The sequence below is a fragment of the Rhinolophus sinicus genome, linkage group LG11, assembly GCF_036562045.2.
Source record: "Rhinolophus sinicus isolate RSC01 linkage group LG11, ASM3656204v1, whole genome shotgun sequence".
Taxonomy (NCBI): Eukaryota; Metazoa; Chordata; class Mammalia; order Chiroptera; family Rhinolophidae; genus Rhinolophus; species Rhinolophus sinicus.
The window spans coordinates 57,344,534-57,372,501 of NC_133760.1; the positions used below are offsets into that span (position 1 = coordinate 57,344,534).

The window sequence follows — 27,968 nt, forward strand, 5'->3', positions numbered from 1 at the left end:
TGGCACCAACACCACATAAACACTAGAGAAAATTGACTTTTTTTGAGTTGTAAAAACGAATAATCAGGAAGGGCAGCCTGTTATGTACAACAGTTATAATTTGTGAAATAAAATAGAGAATCATAGACTTTTCCCTCATTTTTAACTCGACAGATATTTGGTAATAAATAATTTAATGAGTATCTCCCAAAAAAACAATGTTTTGGAGTAATGTTTATGAAATCAATCCAAAGTACTTTATTTAACAGAGATTTACTGGGTGCCTACTCTGTACACAATGCTATGACAGTGTTTGAGGCCACACAAATACAAATAGTACATGGATGCTCTCATAAGGAAAATAAGACGTATATATATTTTAAAAACTATAATACAAGGGAAAAATGGGAACATTCAGAGCATACAGATATTGCTTTCAGCTGCAGAAATCAGCATTGGTCTTCAGGGGAATTGGGGTATTGTAGATGAATTTTGGGTTACAGGTTCAATGTGTTGTGTCACATAAAAAAGAAAAGCATGTTGAAGCAGACAGTGGAGGATACCGAATGTCAAATGAAGGTCTTTGGACTTTATTCAGTAGATAATGGGACAAAATTGAAGCCTTTCCACAGAGTTTCATAAAAGTTGTGTCTGCTCACAGAAAGACTAGATGAGCTCATTATGGAATCTAAAAATAATCAAATTCATAGAAGCAGAGAGTAGAATAGTGATTCCCTCCAGCAGCTAGAGGAAGGGAAAAATGAGGAGGTAATGGTCAAAGGTACAAAGTTTCAGCAACGCAAGAAAAATAAGTTCAGCCTATAGCTGACAATAATACTGCACTGTATACTTGAAATTTTCCAAGAGGATAGACCGCATGTTAAGTGCTCTTATTACAAAATAACAATAATTGATAATATTAACAATATTAAAGGGGGCAGGAAGAAACTTTTGGAGGGGATGGAAATGTCTATGACCTTGATGGTGGTGAGTTTCATGAGTGTATAATCATCATTGTATACATTAAATATGTGCGGCTTTTTATATGTCAATTATATCTCAATACAGTATATTTTTTAAAATGATACATCTGCTGGTGGTGTGGCTCTTTGATAAGAATGAAAGAGGGCTACTGTTTGGAGGGATATGACAGCATATTCCCATGATGGCTTGAAGATAAATGATGATGACAGTGATGAAGGATTTAAGGCATCGGGGACCTTAGTGAAGGATGGATTGAAGTAGAGGGCAAGGAAACAAGAACAAAGATTAATAACTGGAGAATAACTAGAGAAAACTGGGAGCCGTTTTGTTTTTGTGAGTTATGAAGGAATTAAAAATCATGAACTCTGAACATCTTGAGTTTTAGTAACCGACACTACAGCTTCTCTCTCTCTCTCAATAAATTCCGTTTTTTTTCTGCTTAGTAACAGCAGCAGCTCCCAATTCCGGTTTCTGTAGCATGCTACATGCTTGCTGACGATTTACAATGCTACTGGATCTGCTGCGTCAGTGTTATGATAGCATCACCATCGAAAGCCAACAACACATAGCTGGGTCTTTGTTGAGTCTATTAGTAATGGCTACAGAATTATGTAAGTCTTTTGGATTCTTCTCTCAAGGAACCTTTTCAAGGGTTTTAGAACAGTATTGGGAAAATACCTGGCATCGCCCCAGGAAACTTCTTTGTCCCTTTCCTTTTTCTCAGAAGCACAAACTCTTCCTTAATTCAGTTCGGCTTAGAATAACAATGTTAATCGAATACCAGCTATACGTCAGAGGCTGCGACAGACTCTCCGAGCACAAATATGAGTAAGACAAGACTCCTGCTCCTGTGAGCTCAGAGAAGAGACTACAGGACATTGATTGTGCCTCTGGCTGGAAGGGGAGGCGCTGGTTGATAAGGTTCCTGGAGGAAGTGATGCCTAAATTGAATCAAAAAAATGAAAGAAAAAAAAAGAAAAGCCCACCTGCTCACACAACTGGAGATGGAAGGATGTTTTAAACGCAGGAAATAGCCTAAACAAGACAGGGAGGCCTGACACAGCACATTGCATGGTAGAAACCACGAGAAGATTGGGGACATAAAATGATGGTGCAAGGATGACACCCTGAGGCTGGAGGAACAGGTGCTGAGGCCGGAAGCAGAGGCAGGAAAACATTACAGAGCCTATGGCCGAGTGAAGGACCCCGTCTGCAGACGGTGGAGAGAAACACTGGGGTGTCTTGAGGGTATGACAGCACACATTAGCATTTTAATTTAGGGGGGATTATCTTATTTTAGAAACAAGCAATACAGCATTTACTAAACAGGAAAAAAAGGAGAAAACATGAGGTAAGTGAAAAAGGAGAAGGATCGGGGAAGGAGAAAGAGATAAAACAAACCTGTAATCTACTCCTAGACAAACACATCTTAAATTCTGTATCTGTACCTTCCGATTATTTTCTCATTAGATTGTTATCGAGCACATGGTCTCCGCACACCATAGGAATATTTCAGTGTCTCAATCGAAACATGAATCAAAAGGGAAACGTTCCAAATATTGACTATGTTTTATGTAGAGTTATAAGAGCTGCACTGGCCGCTCTCAGGTCTGAGCCCTACCGTTACCATGACAACCTTCACAGCAAAAGGCAAAGCTGACGAAGTTGCTCTGATCCAGAGTGTTGCCTTGCCATTCGATGCTTCATAATTTTTCCTATCAAATAAATCACAGCCAGCCTTCACGCACACTCTGTCATACATCAGAAACCTTAAAATACTTAAATTTTATATTTCAATATATGCTTCCCCTATGTATACACTTACTGGAGTCATAACTGGCCTATGCTATAGGTGCTTCCGGACCTCAGAAAAATCTGGCAGTGGACAAAAGCAAAAAAGGAAAAGCATTTTGTATATATTTTTATTCTGCCTTGATTTAAGCTCCCTAGTACACAATGGAAGAAGCAGGTCCAAGAGGAAGCTGCCTCCGTTCTCTCAAACTCGGTTGGACTATTAAACCTTAATTTGATTAATACTTGACCCATCTACTCTCCCCTCTGCATCCCTAAATTTATCAGTAATTTCCCTTTTTTCCTCTTTTTCGTAGAAGTACACATAGGCCATATATGCATTTATTTTTATGAGATTATTCAGCACATCATTTTTGTAATTTATTTATTAATATCGGTAAACTTTTTTTCACCCAATATATTATAAGCCACTTTCCATGTCATTTTTTTAAGCTACAACATTGTCCACTCTAAGGACATGGAACATTTTACTTTATCCAACTCTTTTTCTTAACATGTTGTGGTTGTTTTTTTTCATTTTTTTTCTGTTATAAACAACATTGCAATGAGCATCCCATTAGTTATTTTTACATGTATGCATTTCCTTAGTATAAATGTCTAAATTAGAGTTATTACACTGTGAATTTTATTCTACTTCTAACTTGGAACATGCGACCCTAGTTCTCACTATAAGCTTCTATTACTAAATAATTGCTCTGCCCCAAATAAAAAATTTTGCCCCAAATAAACAAAATATATCCTTCACTGAACACATACTCAATTCCAAGCACTAATCTAAGTGCTTTACCTGAACTTACTTGTTTAATCTTCAAAACAATGCAGTGGAATAGGTATAATTATTAGCCTCATCTTACGTACGAGGAAACGGAGGTGCAGAATAGTTAAACGTGCCCAAGTGTACACAGCCCAAGAGCCTGTGCTTTTCAGTCACTATGCTATTCTTGTCATGCTCAGCTCCCTCCCATTGTTCAGGCTTTGTGCAAAGTGCCTTCCCAGACCACTGTTTGTAAAGTACTCCCCAGTCACACGCCATCAGCACACTGCTTATTCAGTAGCTGCCCTTCTCCACCCACTGCCCCGTATCTAGTCTATGACAAATAAATGGTAAACATGAGTCAATATTTATTTAATGTGTGAGAGAAACAGCAGGAAGACAAAAGAGATTGTTCCAATATCATTCAGGAACAGACATTTATATAGTCAGCCAGGCAAAGGATACCAAAATAAGATAACTGAGTTAGATTGCAAGGCTGGCGAAGGTTTTACAGTCCAATAAGCCATATCAACTTTAGTTTAGCTTTTCTAACTAGGCTGCAAAAGCATAATATCTTACCAACACCCCCTTCTCTCTCATAAGGAATTTTCCATTGAGTCTAGTGCCCACCCATAATCCAAGATGGTCTCAGATCCTTAATTTAGTTGCGTTCCAAAGACCCTTTTTTTCAAATAAGTTCATTATCACAAGTTCCAAGTTGAGGGTACACACATAGCTTTCTGGGAGCCACCATTCAACCCATTACAGTAGGCACTATGTATATAATTATTATGTAAATACAAATATACTGCCTGTTATCTGTTCCTACTTATGTGTGTGACGTGTTTGAGTTTTGTTATTATCACATCCCTACCATTTAAAATAGTGCCTAAAATGTAGTAGATACTCAATAAACATTAGTTGAATGAGTTAATAGGGTCACTCAAAAATATACTATGTATGTAACTGCCATATGTTTATTTTACCTTATGAGTTTGGTTGGTGACAACTAAATCCTGAGGGCTTCATCTCTGGGTAAACTGCTAAGACTGACTACCAGAGTCTATGTCGTGGTTGCCTAATGCCAAGAAGCCTGGCTCCAAACTTCTAACGTGCTTCACGTACCTCACCTTACAGAGACCACTCTTCTAAGTGGGTGTATCCATCCCACTGCTGCAAATCACCGTCTCTCTGTGAGCCTCATGCGTGCACTGGGCTGTCCTGTACTCTCTCCTTCACTTCGCCCGCACATTTAGCTGGTCTCCCACAAAGAGGTGAAGTCTACACTGTTGATTCCCATGTGCTCGTTGAAACACAATTTAATAGAAGTTATGAAGGAACATCACTCCCACACTCTCCCTCACAACACATCTATGAGAAATCATAAAGAAACAAACAGCTCTTATGTTTGCTGTCTCCCAGGTTAGGAATGAGGAGCTGTCCGTGTGGGGTGGTTTCACACAGGCCTGGAGCGCCTTCCCAGCGAGTTTCACCATGGAAACCCTAACAGAGTTGCAGCCTGCATCTGTCTTATACTGGCCCAGATCTTTGACAACCAAGGTCTTTTGCATCTTGTCAATTGACCCTCAGAATCACGTGTAAGGGAGGCAGAACAGGCTTCATTATTCCTATTTTATATATGAAGGATCAGTGTTTCAGAAAGTTTATATGGTTGTTCCAGGCCACGGGATAAAAACATGTCTGGGACTGAAACAGATTGTCGACAGCCACTCGGTTGTTTTATGCCTCCTTACTTATTCCTGCTGACGAGGTCTTTGCCCACTTCCCCAAGTCGGTAGCCATAACTCTACACGACCATGAAATACCAAAATAATAACTGAGTTAGATGTGCCGTTATGTTTTGATTCACATGAATTATCTCAGAAAATAATCACTTTTCTTTATATGTTTGAGTTTTAAACAGAAATATATTCATAACCACTTTTTTGTATATGTATTATCTAAAGTGAGGAAGCCTTGCATTTTATCTTTCTTTTCTTTCCTGAGGACTATACTTCACATTTGTCCATTTTTATTTTATTAACAGTTCTCCAGGTGTAGTAACAGATGATTCCAACCGTGTCCCTGTACAATTAGCTTCCCCACGTGCCTTGCTGAAGAAGTGTTTTCTCTCTGCAGAGAGCCAGGAACTAAAAAAGGACCCAGGGCTCGGAGGCAGGAGGCCTCGCCTTATGCCCTCTGCTCCACACTGTCTGTGACTGGACATTCTTTACTTCCTTAAGCTTCTGTTCTAGAAGCGTGTAAAACACAGCAAAGAATCCCACCTAATGCCGCTTACTTCAAAAGAAAAAGTCTCAAAAGAGCTATTTGTTCTTAGATGAAAGATGTTGCAAATACTAAAAGCCATCCTATTTCAAACTATTCTAAAGCAAGATTTATATTTCTGCTGACATTGGCATGTTCTGTGGAATACAGCTTAAAGTAAATCTCCCTTTGGCATTGGCAAAACTATGAACGATGGTGACGTGGATGGGGTGATGCCGGATTAACATGAGTCACATGCAGTGAAGCACTGAAGGAGAAAAGGTGGAACACGGCAGAGCAGGCACCAGATCCGACCATCTCCTTCTTTCTAATCATCTGCAGTAAACTAGTCGGAGCGGATGGCCTGGCAAGAGATCAGTTTCTTCAGAGCCTGTTTGACCTCTCGGTTCCTTAGGCAATAAATAAAAGGGTTGAGAGCAGGGGTGACGACGGCATAGAAGACGGAAATAACTTTGTTCATGTTGAAAGCATAGATAGCTCGAGGCCGAGCATACATAAAAATAGTGGCGGAATAGAAGATGGTGACCACCACAAGGTGGGAGGCACACGTGGAGAAAGCTTTCTGCTTTCCTGTGGGCATGCGGAGAACGGTGGCCAGAATGCACCCGTAGGACAGGACCGTGATGGAGAGGGGGGAGAGGAAGATGACCAGCGCCAGGACAAAGTCCACCAACTCGGCTACGGACATGTCTGTGCAAGAGAGGTTAAGTACTGGGGAGATGTCACAGAAGAAGTGATTGATGACATTGGGACCACAGAAGCTGAGGCGAGAGATGAAGTAGATCTTAGCCAAGGAGATGCCAAAGCCAATGGCCCAGGAAGCAAGAGCCAGGCGGAAGCAGAGCCCGTGGCTCATGGTGCTGGCGTAGTGCAGCGGGCGGCAGATGGCCACGTAGCGGTCATAGGCCATGGCAGCCAGGAGCACACACTCCGTGCACATGAGTGCGATGAAGAAATAAAGCTGGATCATACAGTGAGTGAAGGAGATGCTGTTGCTCACAGACCAAAAACTACACAGCAACTTGGGAACCGTCACCGAGATGTACCAGGTCTCCAAGAAGGACAGGTTGGCCAGAAAGAAGTACATCGGCTTGTGCAGTGGCCGGTTCTGCTGCACCAGCAGGATGATGACGACATTTTCAGCCACTGTCAAAACATAGGCCACGAGGAACATCAGGAACACGGCGGCACGCATGCCCCCACTGCCCGGGAACCCCACCAGAATGAACTGGGTGACCCTTGTCTGGTTCTCCACTTCCATGTTGGAGACACAGGGCTTAGCTCTCCTGGGGGAAAAATCACTTGGTCAGACTCCACGGTGCAGTTAGACTCTTCCCTCCTTTGCCTTCTCTAACGAGCAATAACAGGAACAGTATCATGTAGTAAAATATATTACAGGCTAGACCATGCAGTGGGTACACGATGCACACAGTGTAATTTAGTTCTCGCGTAGCCTTTTTATATGTGTTATTATATCTATTTTAGTGATGAAGAAACCGCGTCTTAGAGCATTACTAAGTAACTTACCAAGTTCCCACTGGCAGCACGGCAGGAATCAAATGTAAATCTAAAGCCCACTTTCTGTGTAATATCCTCCACTGTCCTTCACAACCACCACGCCCCATGTGACACTGCCAGTTCCAAAGAATATACCTGATTTTCCTGGCCCATCATCTACCCAGACCTCCGGAAGTTCTTCCTTCCAGCTTATGTAGCCCTCACCTGCTACTACTTTCCTTTCCATGGAGATGGGAGTGCAGCTGTCATCATCTGTGAGGTACAAGATGAGATGGGAAGAGTCATGTTCTTCAGGATTAAAGACCTGGACCATGTCTGCCCTGGATTTGCTGTATGACCTTGAAATATTATCCTCTCTGAAACCCAATTTCCTCTTCTGTAAATGTACATATTAATATTCAGCTTATATCCCTATGGATCAAAATCCAAATGAAATAAATGTAAATGAAATTTATATGAACGATAAATAACAATAAGTGTGAAAGAGGCTCTTACCCCACAGGAGGGCATTAAAAATGTCGGGATGGGCTGATAAGAGGAAGGAGTGTAAAGGCTATGAGCCAAGTAGAGTTGTAGGTAAAAGAAATACGGGCTTCCTCTCAGAAAGCTTTCTGTCCTTGCAGGTGGAGCTTTTTAAAAAAATAAACAAAGCTAGAAATACATAATAAAATTTGAGACATTTTCCATGAAGGTTGAAAAACAGAAAATGCTACTAGTGTGATCAAAGAAGGTCCCTATGACCTCTGAGGAAGTGACATCTAGACAGGAGGGATTCCAAGGCCCCAGCCCTTTGAAGAGCTGAGCTGAGAGGGAGCTGCACAGAAATGCGGCCACCACTGCTGAGCTGTGATGGATGGGGAGGGCACAGAGGACCAGGTGGGAAAGGTAGGCAGGCCCATAGATAGTAATAAAGGATGTGAATAGTGTTCTAAACACAGTCGGAAGCAAGTGAAGGATTAAAGCTGAATAGGGGCACGGTGTGATTTATGCTCTGGAAAGACAACTCTGTCATCGCCCAAGACCCCATGGAAGCAAGAGTGGAGGCTGGTTGGAGGCTATTCAGAGAAACTGCCCGTAACCTTGACTACTACAGTGGTGTCAGAGATGTGGGTCGACATACGATACATTTTAGAAGAATCTTTAACAATAATTGATGGATTGAATCCGGGCGTAAAGGAAAAAGAGAAATCAAGGAGGAATCTCACATGTCAGCTTATTACATGGAAGTGATGCCATTTACTAAGATGGGGAAACCTGGGGTGTTTACAGCACTTTTCTCAAAGTTGAGGACGTACCAAGAATTTGGTAGGGTTATGGTTTGATTAGTTTTAACATGAAGCCTGAGCCATCAGTCCAGAAAATTCTGTAACAATAATCTATTGAGCACTTACTAGGTGCCAGGAAGTTTGCTAGTTCTTTTCACACAAGATCCCATTTAATCCAGGAAACACTACTGATAAGGTATTGCTATTCTAATTTTACAAAAGACACTTAGATTAATATTACTAAATTAGAGAGTGATGGAATCAGAATTACAGCCAAGACGGGGTCTCTCTGACTGAAAGAATGCCCTGCACTTTGCTGACACAGATGAGGAACAGCAGATTTGGGACTCACTGCCTCATTTTTACCTTTAACATTTCTGACTATTTTAGGAAATGTTCTCCAATCCTACTGAAATTTTATCATAGACACAAACTATAATGATAAACCCAAATTATATATGTATATCTATATATGACAGATACATACTCAATCAGACACACAAAACAGAAACAAACAGAGTAAAATGCTTGGTAAATGTATCAGAGAAGAGATAATCACTCGACTGAGTCTTGAAATATAAATGAGAGAGAGGATGAAGCATTCGGGCAGACGAATGAGTGAACCGCAGTATGAAACAGCCTGGCATTTTCAGGGAAGCAACTCGTTAAGGCCCGACTGCTGTGTGAGTGGGCAAATTATGAGTGAATGTAGAGTGAACAGGGATGGAGGGAGAGAGAGAGACACTGAAAGCAGTGTCACGGGCCAGATCAGGGAGACCTTTGTGTGAAATAGGAAGGCATTTAAAAGTTATCGTGCAGTATAGACAACAAGCAAGCGCTGGCTGTTTTTCAGATGATTGTAACATCCTCGTATCTCACCCTGGCTTTTGATGCGGGGATGAATTAGGACGGGTCAGGGCTGCCAAACCTGAGAGAAAAGTTAGAAGACACCCTCCCAGCAGACACTTAAAAGACACACACGGAGAGAAAAACCTCCCCGGCTGCATTTGTTAAAAAGACAAAGATGAGCACATTTAGACATACCTGTTCACAAACGACACACATCACTTTGCACTCCCAAAGGAAGTTCAACAACAAAACAATCTTCCCTATTCCTCATCAACCGAATGAAGAGTGCATGGGCACTAATTATTGCATTCTCATAGGAGGAACTGACCATATTTACTGTCAGGGCATTATTTTATCATAAAATTGATAGATGTTTTTCAGTCATAATAGTTTCTACTCCATTACAGTGCAATCAAACTTGTCACCCCTTAAAGCAGATTTTTACCATTGCTCTAGAATCAAATATCCTAGGCGTCTTCTCTCCATTCTTGCTCCTACTGTGTATGCATTTCCCCTTAATTTTGTCTGCATTCTGCACAAGTGTAGGTTCCAAGTAATTCAAATTTTATGAAAACATAACCTCCATCCCTGCTGAGACAGCAGCAGTTTTTGTAACCACCACCACCACCACCACAAATGAATTGCTGGGAAGACGCAGCAGCCTGCAGTATGAGAAGCCTGAAGGCTTAGGAGGCTCTGCAGGTTGGGATCAGAATCCGGGACACTTATTTCTGCTGCAACACCAAGAGATGCCTCGGGAAAGTCGAAAGGGAAATGTGTTCCCTCAACTCACTACACACCTGGCTGCACTTAGAAAGTTCAAAACATGAGAACATCAATCGCCCTGACAGCTGGCTGAGAACTGAGGTTGGATAGAAGGAAGGAGCATGACAGTAGAATTAAATATTTAGGATTTGAACATTGCTGTGCCCTAGGAGCCTGGAACAGAGCTGTCTGCAGTGTTAGAAAGTGATGCTCTGAGAGGGGACCCTTACCTTGGCTCCGCAGACTCTGATGGGGTGGAATAGGAAAGAAAGTCTTCACTGATGCTAAAGTAGGAAGAAGTAGAAAAGATTCGGGTATTGAATCGATGTGAGGAACCCACTCTCTAAACCTAGAAGGACTGAAAGGGCACAGATTACCCAGCTGCTTCCCTACTGCCAGCCAGCAGTAAAGGAGAGGTGAGCCCCAGGCAGGAGGGCCACATTTCTGTGCCTGCTGTGGCACCAGGCTGGTTCTCTGAGCACCCCAGGGCCAGGGCACCCCTCAACCGGCCCGGGGAAGCTGCAGTGATCTTAGGCACACCAAGCTTGGAAGATTTTTGGATTCTAAGGGCTTTAAATGGTATCAAGACTTTCTCTACATCTCTGCCAAGACCCAAGAGAAAAGAACCTTGACGATGGCCATGCAGGTCTCTGTGGGAGCCATGAGAAATTTCTCTTGGGCGACTGTGGCAGTCTGATTTGTTTTATGTAATACTAGTTCCACAGGGGGAAATCTACTTATGGTCACGTGCTTTAGAAAGAACCACATTTCAATGTATGCTTTGTTGAAACATGAAGAGAAAAAAATTACTACCTTTACATCTACATTATTTTCAATTATTATTCAATTTTCAGCTTACTTGAAACAGAACATTTACATATTAGTGCCCCAAGGGAGATATTAATATTCGAAGTAGACTTATACTGCTACACCTCAGTAAGTTTTAAAGTTTTCGTTATAAATGCTTGTGCCATAATTGTGTGCTACATAAATTTTACCATGATGGGATCGTCGTTACTTTGTCAGTTGCCTTCAGGAGCCATTTAACCAATATTGCACCATCTGGGACTAAACTCTAGTTCACTAAACATCACTTCTCTGTAAACTGCTGAACTCTGAAGCAGCCCTCACCAAAAGAAAAGCTGTTCAATTCACTGTGGTTTCACGAAATGGTAACTGGGGATATTGGCAGGTATTAACAATACAGGCTGCCACCCTTGTTTATGATTACTAAGCAGTCTTTAATATAGTTTCTCTTATAGAGCTGAAGCATGAAAACCAAATTGCAGGAAATAAAAATGAGGCACTTCTTTCAAATATCTGGCCTTGATTTACCTCCAAGTCCCAGAAAACCTGACATCCCCTAGAATGCATAATTTGAATATTATCCACAATTGTCCCACATGGATTTTAAGTATAGCGTCACGTCGTGCTCACAAATAGAGATGCAAATGACAATCATTGCACTATTCACATTCTCATCAGCTGTGTAGTGGCAATGTTCCAGGGAGACTGAAAAGGGGGAGCACACTTCTCCAAAGATAGGAATGTCCTTTTCTTGGGAGGGGTTTCTATGAGTTACTGAGGCTGTGATCCTTTGTACAAGGTATCTGGAGTCCAAATTTCAAACAAAGGACCCCAAATAGGTCAGAGATGTTCCGCAGATAACAAACTGGCTGTATTCTATGACATGCTGACACTGTCTTATCCTCGAATTCAGCTATGACCTGCAAGCTTTTCTTGGAGCTGTGTTTGTCTATATCTGTTGGCAATTCCAGGTTGGAGAATTCTGAAGATTCCTACCCAGGATATATGGGAAGCAATCAGGAAACCCAGGGAAGTCATTGGCATGCTGTTCCTCAAGTCCTGAGGTCCCTTGGTTGTTTACCTTCATTGTTTCAGCCGTCTTCGCTCTGTTGCTGTGCTATGTCCAGGTGTTTTAATCAAAGGGGCAGTTTTTAAATTATTATTATTGCTGATTAGTATTCCAGGAAATGATGTGACCACAGTTTTTATCTATTCAGCACTGACATTTGGCACTGTTTGAGGCACTCCTTCAACACCTACCCAGGCCATTTACAACCATGCCTTAGCATCCTCTTCCTGCTGTGTAAACACTGAACGTCACCCAGAAGTGAAATCTTAGTGTCTCCTCAGGATTTTTCTAAGCACGTGTCCAGCCCTGGGCATGCATTTAGCTTTCTCAATTCTCCAGCATAGACCTGGGGTCTTAAAAGGCCTTATTCTCCAACGTCTGGATTTTTCCAATCTCTTCCTTCCCAATCTTTTCAATCTGTCTCTTGCTTGTCTCCACGGTTATCCCTCACCTCGGGCTGCTGTGGCCAGTACTTCTGCCTTTACATACTTTTGGCAAATGAGAAGCCATTCCAGCCCTGAACATGCTCTGAGTCAGGAACACCAAGGCAAGCTTTTAGGGCAGTCCTTCAGGAGCCTGCCAGATAGGTTGAAACTAACAAACACAATTCTTTGAGCATAAGGTCCATATTGCTATTTTTGGCTAGCAACCTGGACCAGAAACGTGGGCTGTCACCTTCATGGCTGCCATCAACCTGGGAGATGGAGGATGACAGGTGACCACTTGACATGCCCCAGCAGTATGTGAGTACAATGCAGCAGCTTCATTCTTCATTAATCTTTCCCTTCTTTGTTGTTAATTGCTCACTAGATTCCAGAGCTCTGCAAAAATTAATTCCGAAAAATTCTGCCAGCTTATTAGCTATTTTTGTGGAGGGATGGAGTCTTAGAATTCCCCACTCCACCATTTTCAGTGATTTTTACTGAAATGTCATTACTTTGAAGTGAATATATATCTAGTTTTTAAAGATCTTTGTTATGAATTAATGCTGAATTATATTAACCACCTTTTTTGCGCCTCTTGAGATAATCAATTTTCCCTTTTAGTCTATTGATAGCGTAAAATAAACTGATTTATTTTTGGATGTTGAACCGAACTTGCATTCCTTGCATAAACTCCCCAAGGTCATGAGCTATTATATTTTTGTAACCTACTGGATTTTATTTGGTAATATTTTATTAGAATTGTTGTGTGTTCATGAAGGTGTTTGGTCTGTGCTTTCTCTTTTCTTGTAATGTTTTGGTTTGATTATGGTGTGAGGGTAATTCTGGCTTCAGAAAATGATGTGTAAGTGTTTCCTCTCCTATTTTCTAGAAGGGTTTGTGTAGAACTACGTCATATGATGTGTTACTTTTGGTAGAATCCATTAGTGGAGCCGCCTGGACCTGAAGTTTTCTTTGTGGGAAGATTCTTAACTGTAATTTCTTTCATAGATGGAAAGTTTTCAGGCTACTGATTTTTTTTTCATGTGGGCTTTGGTAGCTTTTTATTTTCCATATTGCCTTAGTATTTTATTTAATGTCTGTAGGATCTGTAGAGATGTGCCCTCTTTAATTCTTGATATGGTTGTGTTTATTCTCTTTGTTTCTTGATTAATCTGGCTAAAGATTTTCCAATGTGATTAAACTTTTCAGATAACTTAATTATGGTTTCGTTGAATTTCTCAGTTGTTTTTGTGGGGATTTACTTTTAATTAAAGTTTATTGGGGTAACAATTGTTAGTAAAATTACATAGATTTCAGATGTACACTTCTGTGTTACGTCATCTATAAATCCCATTGTGTGTTCACCACCCAGAATCAGTTCTCCTTCCATCACCATATGTTTGATCCCCTTTACCCTCATCTGCCACCCTCCTCCCCCCCTTTCTGGGGATTTTAAAAAATTGTTTCCTGTTTTATTTTTTTCCTTCTGTATCCTATGTATTTAATTTGATCTTTTCTGTCTAGTTTCTTAAAGTTATAGCTTGAGTCATTGATTTGAGAAATTTCTGACATAAGCATTTAATGCTTTAAATTTTTCTGTAACCTTTGTTTCAGTGGCCAGGAACAAATTTTATATATAGTATTTTCTTCTTATTAAATTCAAAATATTTTTCTAATTTCCTTTGTCGTTAATTTATGGATTATTTAGAAGAATAGGATTTAGTTTCCACATATTTGAGGGAATTTTCAGAGGTCTCTTTCTTACTTATTTCTGACTTAATTCCATTATGTTTAAAGGAAATACTCTGTATGATTTCAATTATTTTACAAGTGTTGGCATTTGTATTCTTCTGTTGCTGGATGGAGTGTTTTAAAATTTTCAATTAGGTCAAGTTGGTTCAAGTATGCTATCTTTACTGGTTTTCGTCTACTTGATCTATCAAATACTGGAGAAGGATGTTAACATCTCCAATAATAGTGGTGAATGTATTTTAATGCATTTGTAGCTCTGTTATTAGATTATTAGAATATTTATGTGCCCTTGACTAATCAATACCCTTATCATTATATGTCTTACTTTTTGCTGGCAATATTCTTTATTCTTCTGATCACTTCATTTGATGTTAATACAGTCACTCTAGCTTTCTGATTTTAGTATTGCATGGTATGTCTTTTTCATCTTTTTTACTTTTATCCATCTATGTCTTTTTATTTAAAATGGATTGATTATAGAGAGCACATAGCTGAGTCTTTCCATTTTTATCCTAAATGATGTCCTCTGTTTTTTTAATTACTATGCTTAGACAGTTTTCATTTAATGCTATCACAGGTTAACTTGCATTGAAATCTACCATCTTGCTGTTTGCTTTTATTTTTGTCTCATTTGTTCTATGTTTCCCATTTCTGCCTCTCTTTTTATATTAATTACTTTAATTATTTCATTTTACACCTACTGGCTTATTAAAGCTCTTTCCAGGGAGCAGTAAGATTGGGAAGAACTTCCCACCGACTCCTGTCTTCATAAATGACACTGGGTGAAGCAGCGCAGTGAATAGTAGGATATTCTTGAAAGCCATTCTTGAAACCATGGTATCACAACAGTTTAGTATGTTGGTCAGACGTGTAGGCCGAATTGAGATAAAAGCCCAGATGATGAAGGACAATCTGTAAAGTGTGGACTGCCTGTCAAGCCTTAGATACACAGGGTTGTGAGGCAGGAACAAACTGCGTGGGGTAGTCTCTTAAGGGAAAGTGATTAATCGGATTTAATTAAAACCTCTTTCTTGACTGGGCTCTAGCCAAGTGCTCATTCCCTGTGGGAGCAGCACCTTCATTTTGGACTTATCACTCTGACTCTGATTTCTTCACTTTCAACAGATGGAAGTTCATAGCTTTTAAAGTTTAATTTTATTCTGAGCCGGTTTTAGCTTGTTGCTTGTCCTATCAGAACTTAATTTTCAGGCCTTTATTTACGCCATATTTTGTTGCCTGAAGTTGTTTGCACATTTTTTGTTGTAATTTTTATAGCTTTAATAAAGGATGAATGGGTAATAATTTTACTGAGTTCTTTCATATGTAAATACCGTGTTTCCCCCAAAATAAGACCGGGTCTTGTATTAATTTTTGCCCCAAAATACTCATTATGGCTTATGTTCAGGGGATGTCATGCTAGGGCTTATTTTCCAGTTAGGTCTTATTTTGGGGGCAACACGGTATGTAATTCTGTCACCATTTGAAAGTGAATGATGTCAAGAGAATGAAAAGACAAGTCACACACTGGAAGAAAAGTTTTGCAAAAAGACATACCTGATAAAGAACTGCTATCCAAAATACACAAAGAAGCCTTAAAACTTGACAATAAGAAAACAAACAAGCTGATTTAAAAATGGTTCAAATACCTTAACAAACACCTCACCAAAGAAGATACACGGATGGCAAATAAAAAATATATGAAAATATATGCTGCACATCACATGTCATCAGGGAAATGCAAAGTAAAACAATGAAATACAACTACACACCTGTCAGAATGGCCAAAATCCAGAACACTGACAACAGCAATTACGGGTGAAATATGGAGCCACAGAAACTCTCATTCAGTGCTGGTGGGAATGTAAAATGGTGCAGCCACTTTGGAAGACAGTTTGATGGTTTCTTACAAAACTAAACGCATATTCACCATATGATCCAGCAATCATGGGTTTTGAAATTTACCCGAAGGAGTCAAAAATATGTCCACATAAAACCTGCACACAGACGTTTATAGCAGCTTTATTCATAATCACCAAAACATGAAAACAAACAAGGTGTCTTTCCGTAGGTGCATGGATAAACTGTGGTACATACACACAATAGAATGTTATTCTGTTCCCAAAAGAAATGAACTATTAAGCCATGGAAAGACATGAAGGAAACTTAAATGTGTATTACTAAGGCAAAGAAGCCAATCTGAGAAGGTTACCCATCGGCATGTCCTCAACTATGAGGAAAATGCCTGTAAACATCCCAAGTTTCCCCATCTTAGTAAATGGCATAATTTCTATGCAATAAGCTTATATTATATATGGCATGATCTAAGACGAGGCTCCCTCGTGGATTACTGACATGCAAATTATGTGGTTCTGGCCTATGTAAGAACATTCATTGATCAGATGGAGGAACACTTTATTCAAATGCAAGGATGTGGCCACAGCAGTCTTCTTTAGTGTAAGCGTGGGAGTCCCATCTATACTTATCTGATCTCCTTTTTGGTTTTGAAGATAGATAATAGAAAGTTCTTACAGTCTTTACTCTTTACCTCTGAATTTCTCTAAAACTTTCCAGAAAGCCGCTATAACATCCTTATTCCTCAAGCTGTAGATCAAGGGGTTCAACATCGGTGCCACCACAGCATAAAACAAAGCAACTATCTTCTCCTCTTCCACTGAAAAAGCTGACCGTGGCCCCAGGTAGGTGAAGAGGGTAGCCCCAAAGCACATGCATACCACAGTGAGGTGGGAGGCACAAGTCCCAAAAGCTTTGCTACGCCCCTGAGTAGAACGAATGCGCAGAATGGCAGCAACTATGTGACCGTAGGAGAATAGAACGAGGGAACAGGGAAGCACAATCACCAGAAATCCTGAGATGGCCACCATGAGCATGTTGAAAGAGATGTCCACACAGGCTAGCCGTATCACCGCTAGGGTCTCACAGGTAAAGTGATTGATAACGTTGTGACACAGGGGAAGCCGAAAGGTGATGATTGTTTCCATCAGTGAATTAACGAAACCAGCCACCAAGCAGCCGGCAGCCAGCCCCAGGCACAGCCCTCCGTGCATGATGCCTGTGTAGTGCAGCGGGTGACACACAGCCACATAGCGGTCATAGGCCATGGCTCCCAGCAGGAAGAACTCAGACCCGCCCAGGGCCAGGGAGGCATGGAGCTGGAGCACACAGCTGGAGAATGGGATGGACTTCCGGGCTGACAGGAAGTGAACCAGCATCTGGGGGACAGTACTGTTGCTGTAACAGATGTCCACAAATGACAGAACACTGAGGAAAAAGTACATGGGTGTATTTAGCCTGTTGTCCAGTCTGATAAGGAGGAGGAGGAGGAAATTCGCCAATATAGTCACCAGATACATGGCCAGGAAAAGGATGAAGAGAGAGATCTGGGTCTCCCAGCAGCTGGACAGTCCCAGGAGAATGAACTCACTCATCCACGTCTGGTTTTCCCTGCCCGTGAGCCTCTGAAGACCAAACCTAGTTATAAATCAATAAATATCAGACACTTAAGATGGCAAAGGGCCTGATAAGGTCATTTATACCAAATGGTCACCTAATATTAAATGGTGTGGTTTCCCAGATTGTATGTTTCCTTCAGGGTTGGGGGCCACAATAGAACCCATTGATGTGGCTCAGATTCAAGGAGAGAAGAAAACGCTCCTTCCTTAAGTAGGAAAGTTTTTATTAAAATGCTTAGACAAAGATTAACTGTAAAATGTGATTCTGTTGCTTAGAGCCAACTCCTAACCCTGGAGTTTGTTTACTTCTTTGTTGGAAACCAGTTTTTCCCTCCTCACGCTCTCAAAATCCATATTGAATGGAACCTGATTTCAAGTCTGTCCTAATTCACTGAAGGGAGAAAGGCTGGAAGGATAATGCAATAAGGACATAACACCAATAGTAAAAAGAATAATGTTTTAACCCCACAAAAGGTTAAGAAGTAAAATAAAATGTTTGAAACATTTTTTGGAAATTTTGATGCATAAATAGTACAAAAGTAAGGTAGAGGTACTATAACTGACAATAACAGTAAACATAAACAGCAGCTTGTACCACATTTTGTTCCCAGAATTGTGATTCAAACTTCATAAAGTTAAACGTCACAAGTGTTCTTCTTAAAGAAAGAAGAAAGCCACCTGGAAATCTTGAGATTTCCACAAAATATTAATTGGCTAAGTTGCTCTCCCCACAGCCTACACTGTTCGGAGTAACAGAAAGTTTAAAGCCAGATTAAAGTTTAAAGTTTAAATCCAGATGAAGTTACTCACCTTCTGACCATTATTAAGAATGAGCAGTCAACACAAACTTGCCCTTTGGGTCCAGATTTCCGGTGTGCAGGTAATGAGGGGTGCAAAACAGTCAGGGAACACGACCTGTAGTAGCTAAGGCCAGGGATTCATTCCTACAAATGCCGTCAGACCCATGCTAGGTGCTTCATTTCTCAGCTGTATCTGAAAGAACTTTCCCCTCAGGTTGGCTACCCAAGACGTGTTTTCTTAAAACCAATTGCCAACATGGGACATTCATCTCTCCAGTAACCAGATTCAATCTAACTGTCACATGAGCCAAGGAAGAAGCTGTGAGCTAAGGAAATCCTGGTTTCCTGACCCATGGCCCTGAGAACCCACTGGAGCGCCTCTGAGCACGACTGCCTTACCTACAGGACAGGAGACAGCCTTGCCCTAGGAAGAGCAGGCCCGGGCAGGATGTAGGGCTTGGAAGAAATAACTTTCTTTTCCCTCAGAGATAAAATCTCTACAGACCAATTATGCTGTGTCTGTTAGGCTTCTGCTACTTCTTCTCTGTATTGATTCCCTCTCTTGAAACTCTCATCTGTATTTAAGAGAATTTAGTTTTTCCTGACCCAGAAACATGAGAAGAGAACCCAAAGCCCCAGGTCCCCAGTCCATCCGAGACATTCTCCTAAGTCTTTGCTGAAGTTTCACTTGGAGGAGGTTATAACTTGCCCGTGACTTTCTGTCCATGTCATGACTGACACTATTTAACCCAAAGTTGCCAATTATCCATGGACCACCTAAGGGACCTTTTAGCAACAAATCCCATAACATGATTCTGAAGTTGTACACAAGCTACATCAAATATTCTCTTCACAAAGGCTGCAACTAGTTCGTGGGACTTTCTCCCTTTTTATCTCACTGTTAGAAGGTTCCTTTTAGCTGAGCACTGTCAAATTATGTAACTATTTTTGTATCTGGATGTCTGCCCTCATATTCTGCAAATACTACAGATATTTGCTACCCACTGTAAGCACCTCAAATTATATGTCCATTCTACTGATATATATACATTTAGATTGTTTCTAGTTTGTAGCTATTGCAAACAATACTGCTATGAACATTCACACATACAATACACACAGGCGTGCACACACACACACATACACACACACACACTCATCTTTTGTCCTATATATGTATTCATTTCTATTGCCTAGTGGTAGAATTGGTGCATCACAGATTATATACGTGTCCAGTTTTAGCTAATATTGTCAGTTTCGTCAGAACAGTTGTACTAATTAGACTTCCACCAACTATGTATAAGGATTCCTTGGCTCTAAGCTTTCTCTATCCTTGGATTATAAGTCCTTTTTCACTTTAGCCGTTCTAATGGGTATAATAAGTGGTATCCATTAGTCTTGGCAAGGGATTGTAGTTTACTAAAAAATATTTTTAATACCATTTGATGCAAGGAGAGAAACAAAGATGGGGTCAGCCTCATCCCTGAGAAAACACCATGCAATAGGTAACAGAGAGAAAACGAACATTTATTTTCCTTAAGAAGAAAAAGACTAAAACTATAAAAGAAGTCAAACATCATAAAAATTAGCCTAAAATACATGTGAAGAGAATACATAACTCCTCCGAGATCTATCTAATACAGGACCAGAGAATACCCTCGGACCCTGATAGCGCCATAGCTATTATATCAAAGCCATTACTTGGTATTTTAGAAAACCCTACAAATAAAACCATTTATACTAAAGATGGTAAAATCTTCTAAATTTCAAAACCAGAAAGAAATACATGTGGTGAGAAAAAAATGTTAAATAGACTTATCTTCTAAGAGGAATGCTGGGTCAATGAAAAGAAATCAACTTCAGCAATGTATTTGATGGCTTTATTGGGAGTTCTATTAAATATTTTTTAAAAAGAAAGGAAGGAAGGAAGGAAGGAAGGAAGGAAGGAAGGAAGGAAGGAAGGAAGGAAGGAAGGAAGGAAAAGCTTCCAAATTTGCATAGGACTTTCCAGAGAAAAGAAAACTGTGGGATCATGTCTTAACTCACTATATGAGGTTAGCATGACCAGCATACCAAAAATTGACTGGGAAAGTAAAAGAAGGGAAAATTATACTTCAATCTCACTCAGGCAGATAAACAGAAAACTCTCAAACAAAATAATAGCAGACTTCATTTATTGATCTATAAAACTACTTAATGCATGATGACAAACTTTGTTGTATTCAGTAAGATTTGTTTAATATAAAGATACACCAATGTTACTAAATATATTAATAAACTATAAGGAGAAATATCATATGATCATATTAATATAGAAAATTATTTTAAATTTAACATATATTAATGATTTTTAACATATATTAATGATTTAAAAATAGAGAACTTACTAATCTCATAAAAGGCTTATAGAGTAAGCATCATACTTATTGCAGTTGTTTTGAAACTATTCCCTGTAAGTTCAGAAGCAAAATAATAATGTTTGTTTTACTTATCTCTATCTAACATTACACTGTTGTTCCTAGGCAGTACAAGAAGACAAGGAAAAAAACAATGAGGACTGAAAAAAAAAATACCATTGATATTTTATTTGCACAGTATATCATTTTCTCTATAAAGAATCCAAAAGAATCTACAGATAAATTGTTATAATTAATAGAATAATCAGGCATGGCTGTTGGATGATATAAATCAATTCCAAAGTCACTGTGAATTCAGTTTCTGGCCATAATGGGAGAACAGGGATGGTACTTATACTCTGACCTCAGACAACTGGAAAACTGAACAAAATATATGAAGCAATGGTTTTCATACATCGGACAAAAGGCAGTACAAAACAGTGGTCCCTGAGGGAAGGGAACCAAATGAGGTGAGCCACAAGCACCCCTGCTCACTGCCTAGGGCAAGTTCCCAGGGCACAGGATGAGGAGAGGGAACCCAAACAGAACCTGTGATCATCCTGAATTGAAAAGGCAGAGGCCATAATTTGGGACATAGTACCAAAGAGGAAGAACCTACAACGAGAGGGGACTTCTTTTTTGTATCTGAAGGTGGATATTGTTAAACCTTTTGCTGTCTACTAATCTTTGCATGATACGAGAAACCTACCCAAAGCCAAGGGAAGAACCACCAGCAATGAGTGAACTCTAGAAGTAACACAGCGCCCAAAATAGTTCACGCTCTCAGCAGCCAGAAAGGAAAGACCTCTAACACAGACAGACAACTGTGTCTGTCCTCGGGAGAGTATAACCTCAGTCGTGGTATAAAGTGACCCTATACTTCAGCTTGTTCTAGATACAACCTTACAATTCTTAAAGGAAAGCCTCAAAAGATCAAATAAATTCCAAACAATTTAACTGTGTTTTAGAACAAAGTACAGAGACATTTAAAGGAAAATAAAAATATCCAACAGAAATTCATGTCCATAATCCAATAAAAATGTTTCTAGGCATGCCAAGAGGCAGAAGAGTTTCCAGGCCACAGCACAAGGAAGGGAAACCCAAACAAGCCACAACGAGGAGAAAAATCAATCAACAGGAATATATACAGACAACATAGATGATATAATTAGGATATAAGCACATTAAAATAGCCATTATAAATACACTTCACCTGTTCAAGAGGATAAAGGAAAGCTGAAATACGGTAAGGAAAGAAACTAAAGATACAAAAATACCCAATTCAAACTACAAAGTGATGAAAAATACGATCTCTACAATGAAAAATAAACTGGATGAAATCAATAACAGATTAGACACCGCAAGAGGAAAAGTGAGAAAAAAATAAAAGAAATAAAGATATATTCAGTCATGCAAATGATAAAAGAATTCATCAGGAACAGAAAAAAAGAACTACAAGCAAAGTAAAGATATAAACTAAGGAAAAAAGTAATAAAAATGAGAGTAGAAATCAATGAAAAGAAAACAGAAAAATAGAGAAAATAAGGAAATCAAAAGCTGATTCAAAAATGTATCAGTAAGATTGATAAATTTCTATTTAGGCTGATCATGAAAGAAGAAAGAAGATACAACTTATCAATGTAAAAACAAGAAAGGGATGACATTATTACTGATACTACAGACATCAAAAAAACAAAAACATAACATCTTGAATATATTTCATGTCAATACATTTGACTACTTAGATGAAATGGAGATTTTTTGAAAGATTTGTGTTGCCAAGTTCACACAAGAAGAAACAGATAAACTAACTAGTTACTTGCAAAAGAAATTGATTTTGTAGTTTAAAACCTTCCCACAAAGAAAACAACAGAACCACTGGTTTTGCCAGTGAATTATACCAAACATTTAAAGAAGAAATATTACAAATTCTACCAAACTCTTTTAGAAAGCTGAAGCAGAACTTTCCCCAACTAATTATTCAAGCATTACCCTGATACCAAAAAAATTACAAATAAAAAAAAATGCTACAAATCAAAATCACTCATGATCATAGATACAAAAAATGCTTTTAAAAATATTAGTAAAGTGAATGCAGCTATATTTTTTAAATGTATTATTTCCAAGTTAAGTTTGTTACAGAAATGCAAGTTAGTACAACATTCAATTGATCAATCCTCCTCAAGTGTCAAGGCTTGAAAGACAAACACTCAGACTATCACAGAATGAAGTGAACTAAAGATAAATAACAAGTGAATGCAATGTGAATCCTGCATCCTACATTTTTAAAAAACGAATTAACCCTCTCTGATAAGGACACCTGTCATTCAGACATGCAGAGAGAGAAGGCCACATGAAGACACAGGGAGAAAAAAAGGAGCGAGGTCTCAGAGAAAGCAACTCTTTTGACACATTGATCTCAAACTTATAGTCTCCATAACTGTGAGAAAATAAAGTCCTGTTGTGTAAGCCACCCACTCTGTGATACTCTGCTATGGCAGTCCTTCCAGTGAATTAATAAAACAAGAGAAATGAGATGATAGATATAAAAACACTTTAAAAATTAAACTATTCTAATGTAAAGTAATATTGCCCAAATTAACGATAAAAGTAATGCTGAACCCATATCTCAATATGCTCAATGCATCTCCTCTATTCACTCATTGGTATGGAGTCCTTAGATGTTGGGCAATTGAACCTAAATAACTAAGATAAATGAGATACTTTCTGAAATGCAAACTGAAGTGTGAATCACTTCATCTTTTCTCAGAAGATTTCACCAATATAACCCTCAGTGCACATCCAGAAAACAAAAATCCCTTCTTTTTTCGAATTCCCAGAGCTCTTTCTGTGCATACCTTGGGTTATCATTTTGCATTTTTGTCCTATTTTCTGATAACTGTGTAGCAAAATACAGCCCACAGATCAAATTCTGCCCACCAGTTGTCTTGATATGGCCCACAAGAATTTTTACAATATTTTAAATGGTTGAAAAATCAAAATAATAATATTGTATGACTTGTGGAAATTTCATGAATTCAAATTGAAGTGTCCGTAAATTAAGATGTATTGGTATTAGTCACACTCATTCTTTTATGTAATGTCTGTGGCTGCTTTAGTGCTGCAATGGCAGAGCTGAGTAGCTGTGACTTAGATTACACGACCCACAAGGCCTAAAATATTTACTATCTGGCCTATAAGACTGTCCATTTCCCGAGGTGGTGGCCATAACTAAACACAACTCTGATACTTCCACAATGCCTTCAGCGAAGTGGATGCCCACAAAATGATCACCAGTAACTTTATGTTAGAAAAGGCTGGGTATAAAGATAAAGTGGGCCACATTAAAGGAAAAATTTGAACACTAGCTTTGTAACTGAGGATACTGGGATAAAATGCAGCGATACTTAGGGGGAGAGTGATGTCCACAGTTAACGGGGGCCCATTTTCCTATATCTCATGTGGATTTTTCACCTTCATCATTCTCAAATTTCTCATTCCTGCACACCCTCCTCTGCACTCTCAACAATGGGCACCCCATCATGTTTCACAGAAAAAACTGTGGACCATTGGATGCTCTCCAACTTCTGATCCCCAACTTCCAAATGTAAATCAACTAAATGTAAATCAACTGACTTACTGAAGAGACAAAGAGAAGAAAGCAAAGTTCCCCTTTGGGAATTCTTGAAGACAGTGAGAAGACCCACTCCTCCTTCCCTTACCTAACCCTTCTTAAACTTTTCTTGCCCCCGTTTTACTTTATTTAGGTTTGTTGGCACAGGCGAGGTGCACTCACAGACGATGCCGGTTTACAAGGGTTGAGTAGGCCCTGGGGGAGGGGGAGTACAAGAAGACAGACTTGAGGGTAACATCTGCACAACAGATTGACCATCCTGATGACCCAAAATAGACATAGAACTGTGTCATCTTTCATTGGCTTAGCTAAGAAAATTGCTTTCCTCTAATTAACTATGTCTTTGATATTTTATACACTTATCTCATTGTTTAATTGCTTATTTTGTTTTGCAGGTTTCAGAGAAAAAGTTTGCTGAATTTTCAGAAATTAGACAGTTTTATTTATTTTATTTATTTATTTATTTTCAGAAATTAGACAGTTTTGAATAAGACCCCATATATATGTAACATTTCTTGTCAACTTATTTAAACACTATTTAGCGGTAAGTGAATTTCAGATTTTCCTTAGCCAATGATGTCATTGTATACAAACAATCTTTGGTTATATCCTTATTACAGTAAACAAGAACTTTAGTTGCTGTTTCGCCACTTAATTATTTTGATTACTCAGACAGACTTTGTATGTCCACACATAGTAGGTCCTACAGAAAGACATTTAATCTTCTTTGATCACAATCTCCTCAGAATATTGTCTCATACAATTACTGGATGTGGCTACATACATCAGACATTATTTTACCTGAGTATTCATATATGAAAATCATTTTGTTCCCAATGGCACTACAATAACCTTGTACAAACTTTGGATGAATAAGACCCAGTGTTACAAATTGAGATCCATGAGTAGGTCCATGATTACAAGCAATGCGACAAATCAAAACAGTAAATGGTATTTTCTGCAATTACTCTCAGGCCATATGAATGGAGATTAAGTCTGGTAAGTTGTGTTACAGCAGTGCTTACGTCCTCTGAACATGCTCCTGTGACATAAAAATGCCCCCGCATCTCACACCCCAAGCCAACCACTCAGCCTCCGACCCAGCATCACCAGCACACGGTTCATCTTCCTGGTTGTCATGGCAACACAGTTGCTGCCTGTCATATCTGAGTTGGGTGGGAGAAAACACAGGCAAAGCTCTTTTCTCTAAGTGATGCTCATGAGTCATCAAATTGCCAATTTTGACGTGAATCCAGATAATTTCCTTAATAGTTTCTGCCACGCCCCCTTCACCTCCTTATTCCTTACACTGTAAATCATGGGGTTCAGCATGGGTGTCAAAATGGCATAGAAGAGAGAGATCAACTTCTCCTGGAGGACAGAGGGGCCGGAGCGGGGCTGGATGTAAGTGACAATGGCCATGCCGTAGCACAGGACAACCACGGTGAGGTGAGAGGCACAGGTCTGAAAGGCTTTCTTTCTTCCCTCTGTGGACTGGATCTTTAGGATGGTGGCGATGATCTGTACATAGGACAAGAGTACCAGGCAGAATGGGGTCATCAGCAGGACGATGCTAGAAACCATGATTGCAATCTCGTTGGAGGAGGTGTCCACACAGGCCAGCCTGACCACAGCTAGGAGTTCGCAGGATATGTGGTCAATAAACTTGGTGCACATAGGCAGCTGAAAGGTGATGGCGGTCTGCATGAGCGAGTTGACGGAGCCGCTGACCCAGGATGCGATGGCCAACCCGCTACACAGCCCTCCATGCATGATGACTGAGTATCGCAGGGGGTCACACACAGCCACATAGCGGTCATAGGCCATCACTGCCAGCAGAACAAACTCAATCCCACCCAAGCCCAGCGAGAAAAATAGCTGGGCTGCACAGCTCACAAGTGGGATTGCTTTATGTTCTGCAAGAAGATGCACCAACATCTGAGGGACGACGCTTGTGGCATAAGAGACATCAACAACTGAGAGGTTGGTGAGAAAGAAATACATGGGAGTGTGAAGTCGGCTGTCCAGTCCGATCAGAAGGACGATGAGGAAATTTCCCAGAACTGTCACCAGGTATGTGATGGAGAACAGGACAAAGAGAGAGACCTGAGTGTCCCAGTCACTGGACAAGCCAAGGAGAATAAACTCTCTCACCCACGTCTGGTTATCTGTTCCCATTAAAAAATGTGAGGATTATTAATCTGCAGAGAGTCAGAAATGACAAGCTGTTGAATCAAAGAACCATAAAAATAATTTGTTATGAATACTTACTGTTTACAACTGGCCAGCCTTAGCCACATGTTTTAGACCATTGATGGGCCATCGTCACAGGCTTTATCTTGATATATGCATACATTATATCTCTTCTGCATCAGAGACAGACCAGCGCTTAATAGAACAGATGTGGCCTCAGGGAGACCCACTTAAAGCCTGGAGATAATGCAGTTCAACTTTAGGAGCTCTCTCTTTGCACCAACTTGCCTCAGATTTAAAGTGAGGAGTGCTGGATAGGTGACAATGGCAGGTAGAATGGTAAACAATGAAAAAAACCCAGTTGGAAAGTTACAAAAACTACCTTAACTATGTTAACGAGACCCACCTTGATGAAATGGGTGAAACCATTACAAAATGAAAGTATTGGGAAGAAGCTGGGGTTTGTGAAAGAAATCTGGAATTAGAGAACTTAAGATTTTATTTAGCAGCTATGTGATTTTGGTTTCGTGACAAACTTTTATGTATGAAACAGGATGATATTATACAACTTGCAAGTGCATTTAAGCTCAAATGTAGGTAATGTTGGAGACAGTACTCTGTGAACTGTCCCAGAAGTAGCACTGTAGTAAGATGAAAATTAGTAACATGACCTCCACCTTGGGATAGAAAAGATAGCAAATGTGATTTTCCTATGCACGCCCTCCACCGATTCAGACCTAAATAATATTGGAGGTGGTTATTAAAAGAACTGATGGCTTGGGATTAGTTGGGTCACTGTGGGGACCTGGAGACCCTTTGTCTTTTGAATGGCCTTTGATGAACACGACAGGCAATGACTCAGTGTGTTCTTTTTACACACCCTGCGCATCTCACTACCAATGAGTGACAGTGTCACATCCCACAGAAAGGAGACCCTCAGGGCCCAACCTCTTCTGCTTCCTGGGACCTGAAGCAAACCCCTTGGCCTCTGTGAGTCTCAAAATTCTCCACCTGTACAATGTGGCTAATATTGGCCAACTGACAGGTCACTGGTGAAATGCAGGAGCTGAAGACCCAACGTCCCCACACAAGTGACTGAATTATTTGATAACTGATCTAACCTTTGCTTTCATGCTCTCTCTCTCTCTCTCAGAGTCTTACTCCTTCATTTAGTCCTCTCTTTGCCATCCGGGGGTCTCCTGTGCTCCTG

At 39.9% G+C, this 27,968-nt stretch overlaps 6 protein-coding genes across 7 annotated transcripts in view; all 6 read right to left on the reverse strand.

Moving 5' to 3' along the window:
- Positions 1 to 27,968, reverse strand: part of LOC141567564 (olfactory receptor 2A5-like) — a 134,786-nt gene that overhangs the window by 50,574 nt on the left and 56,244 nt on the right. The gene's annotated exons all lie outside the window — the stretch shown is intronic.
- Positions 1 to 27,968, reverse strand: part of LOC109439917 (olfactory receptor 2A25) — an 85,759-nt gene that overhangs the window by 31,880 nt on the left and 25,911 nt on the right. The window lies entirely within an intron of this gene.
- LOC141567565 (olfactory receptor 2A5) overlaps positions 1 to 27,968 on the reverse strand; it is a 77,795-nt gene that overhangs the window by 23,913 nt on the left and 25,914 nt on the right. The gene's annotated exons all lie outside the window — the stretch shown is intronic.
- Positions 6,135 to 7,154, reverse strand: OR6B1 (olfactory receptor family 6 subfamily B member 1). Its single transcript, XM_019719853.2, has one exon. The coding sequence runs from the start codon at positions 7,074 to 7,076 to the stop codon at positions 6,141 to 6,143; it is 936 nt and encodes a 311-aa protein (XP_019575412.1). The 5' UTR covers positions 7,077 to 7,154; the 3' UTR covers positions 6,135 to 6,140.
- Positions 7,383 to 18,556, reverse strand: LOC109439531 (olfactory receptor-like protein OLF3). Its single transcript, XM_019719852.2, has 4 exons — positions 18,546 to 18,556; positions 16,811 to 17,754; positions 10,443 to 10,496; positions 7,383 to 7,585 (listed from the first exon to the last, which is right to left on the reverse strand). Exons 1-4 carry the CDS (start codon positions 18,554 to 18,556, stop codon positions 7,383 to 7,385), a joined length of 1,212 nt encoding a protein of 403 aa, XP_019575411.2.
- Positions 22,669 to 27,855, reverse strand: OR2F1 (olfactory receptor family 2 subfamily F member 1). The gene has a single exon (XM_074315219.1). It carries the CDS (start codon positions 26,741 to 26,743, stop codon positions 25,793 to 25,795), a length of 951 nt encoding a protein of 316 aa, XP_074171320.1. The 5' UTR covers positions 26,744 to 27,855; the 3' UTR covers positions 22,669 to 25,792.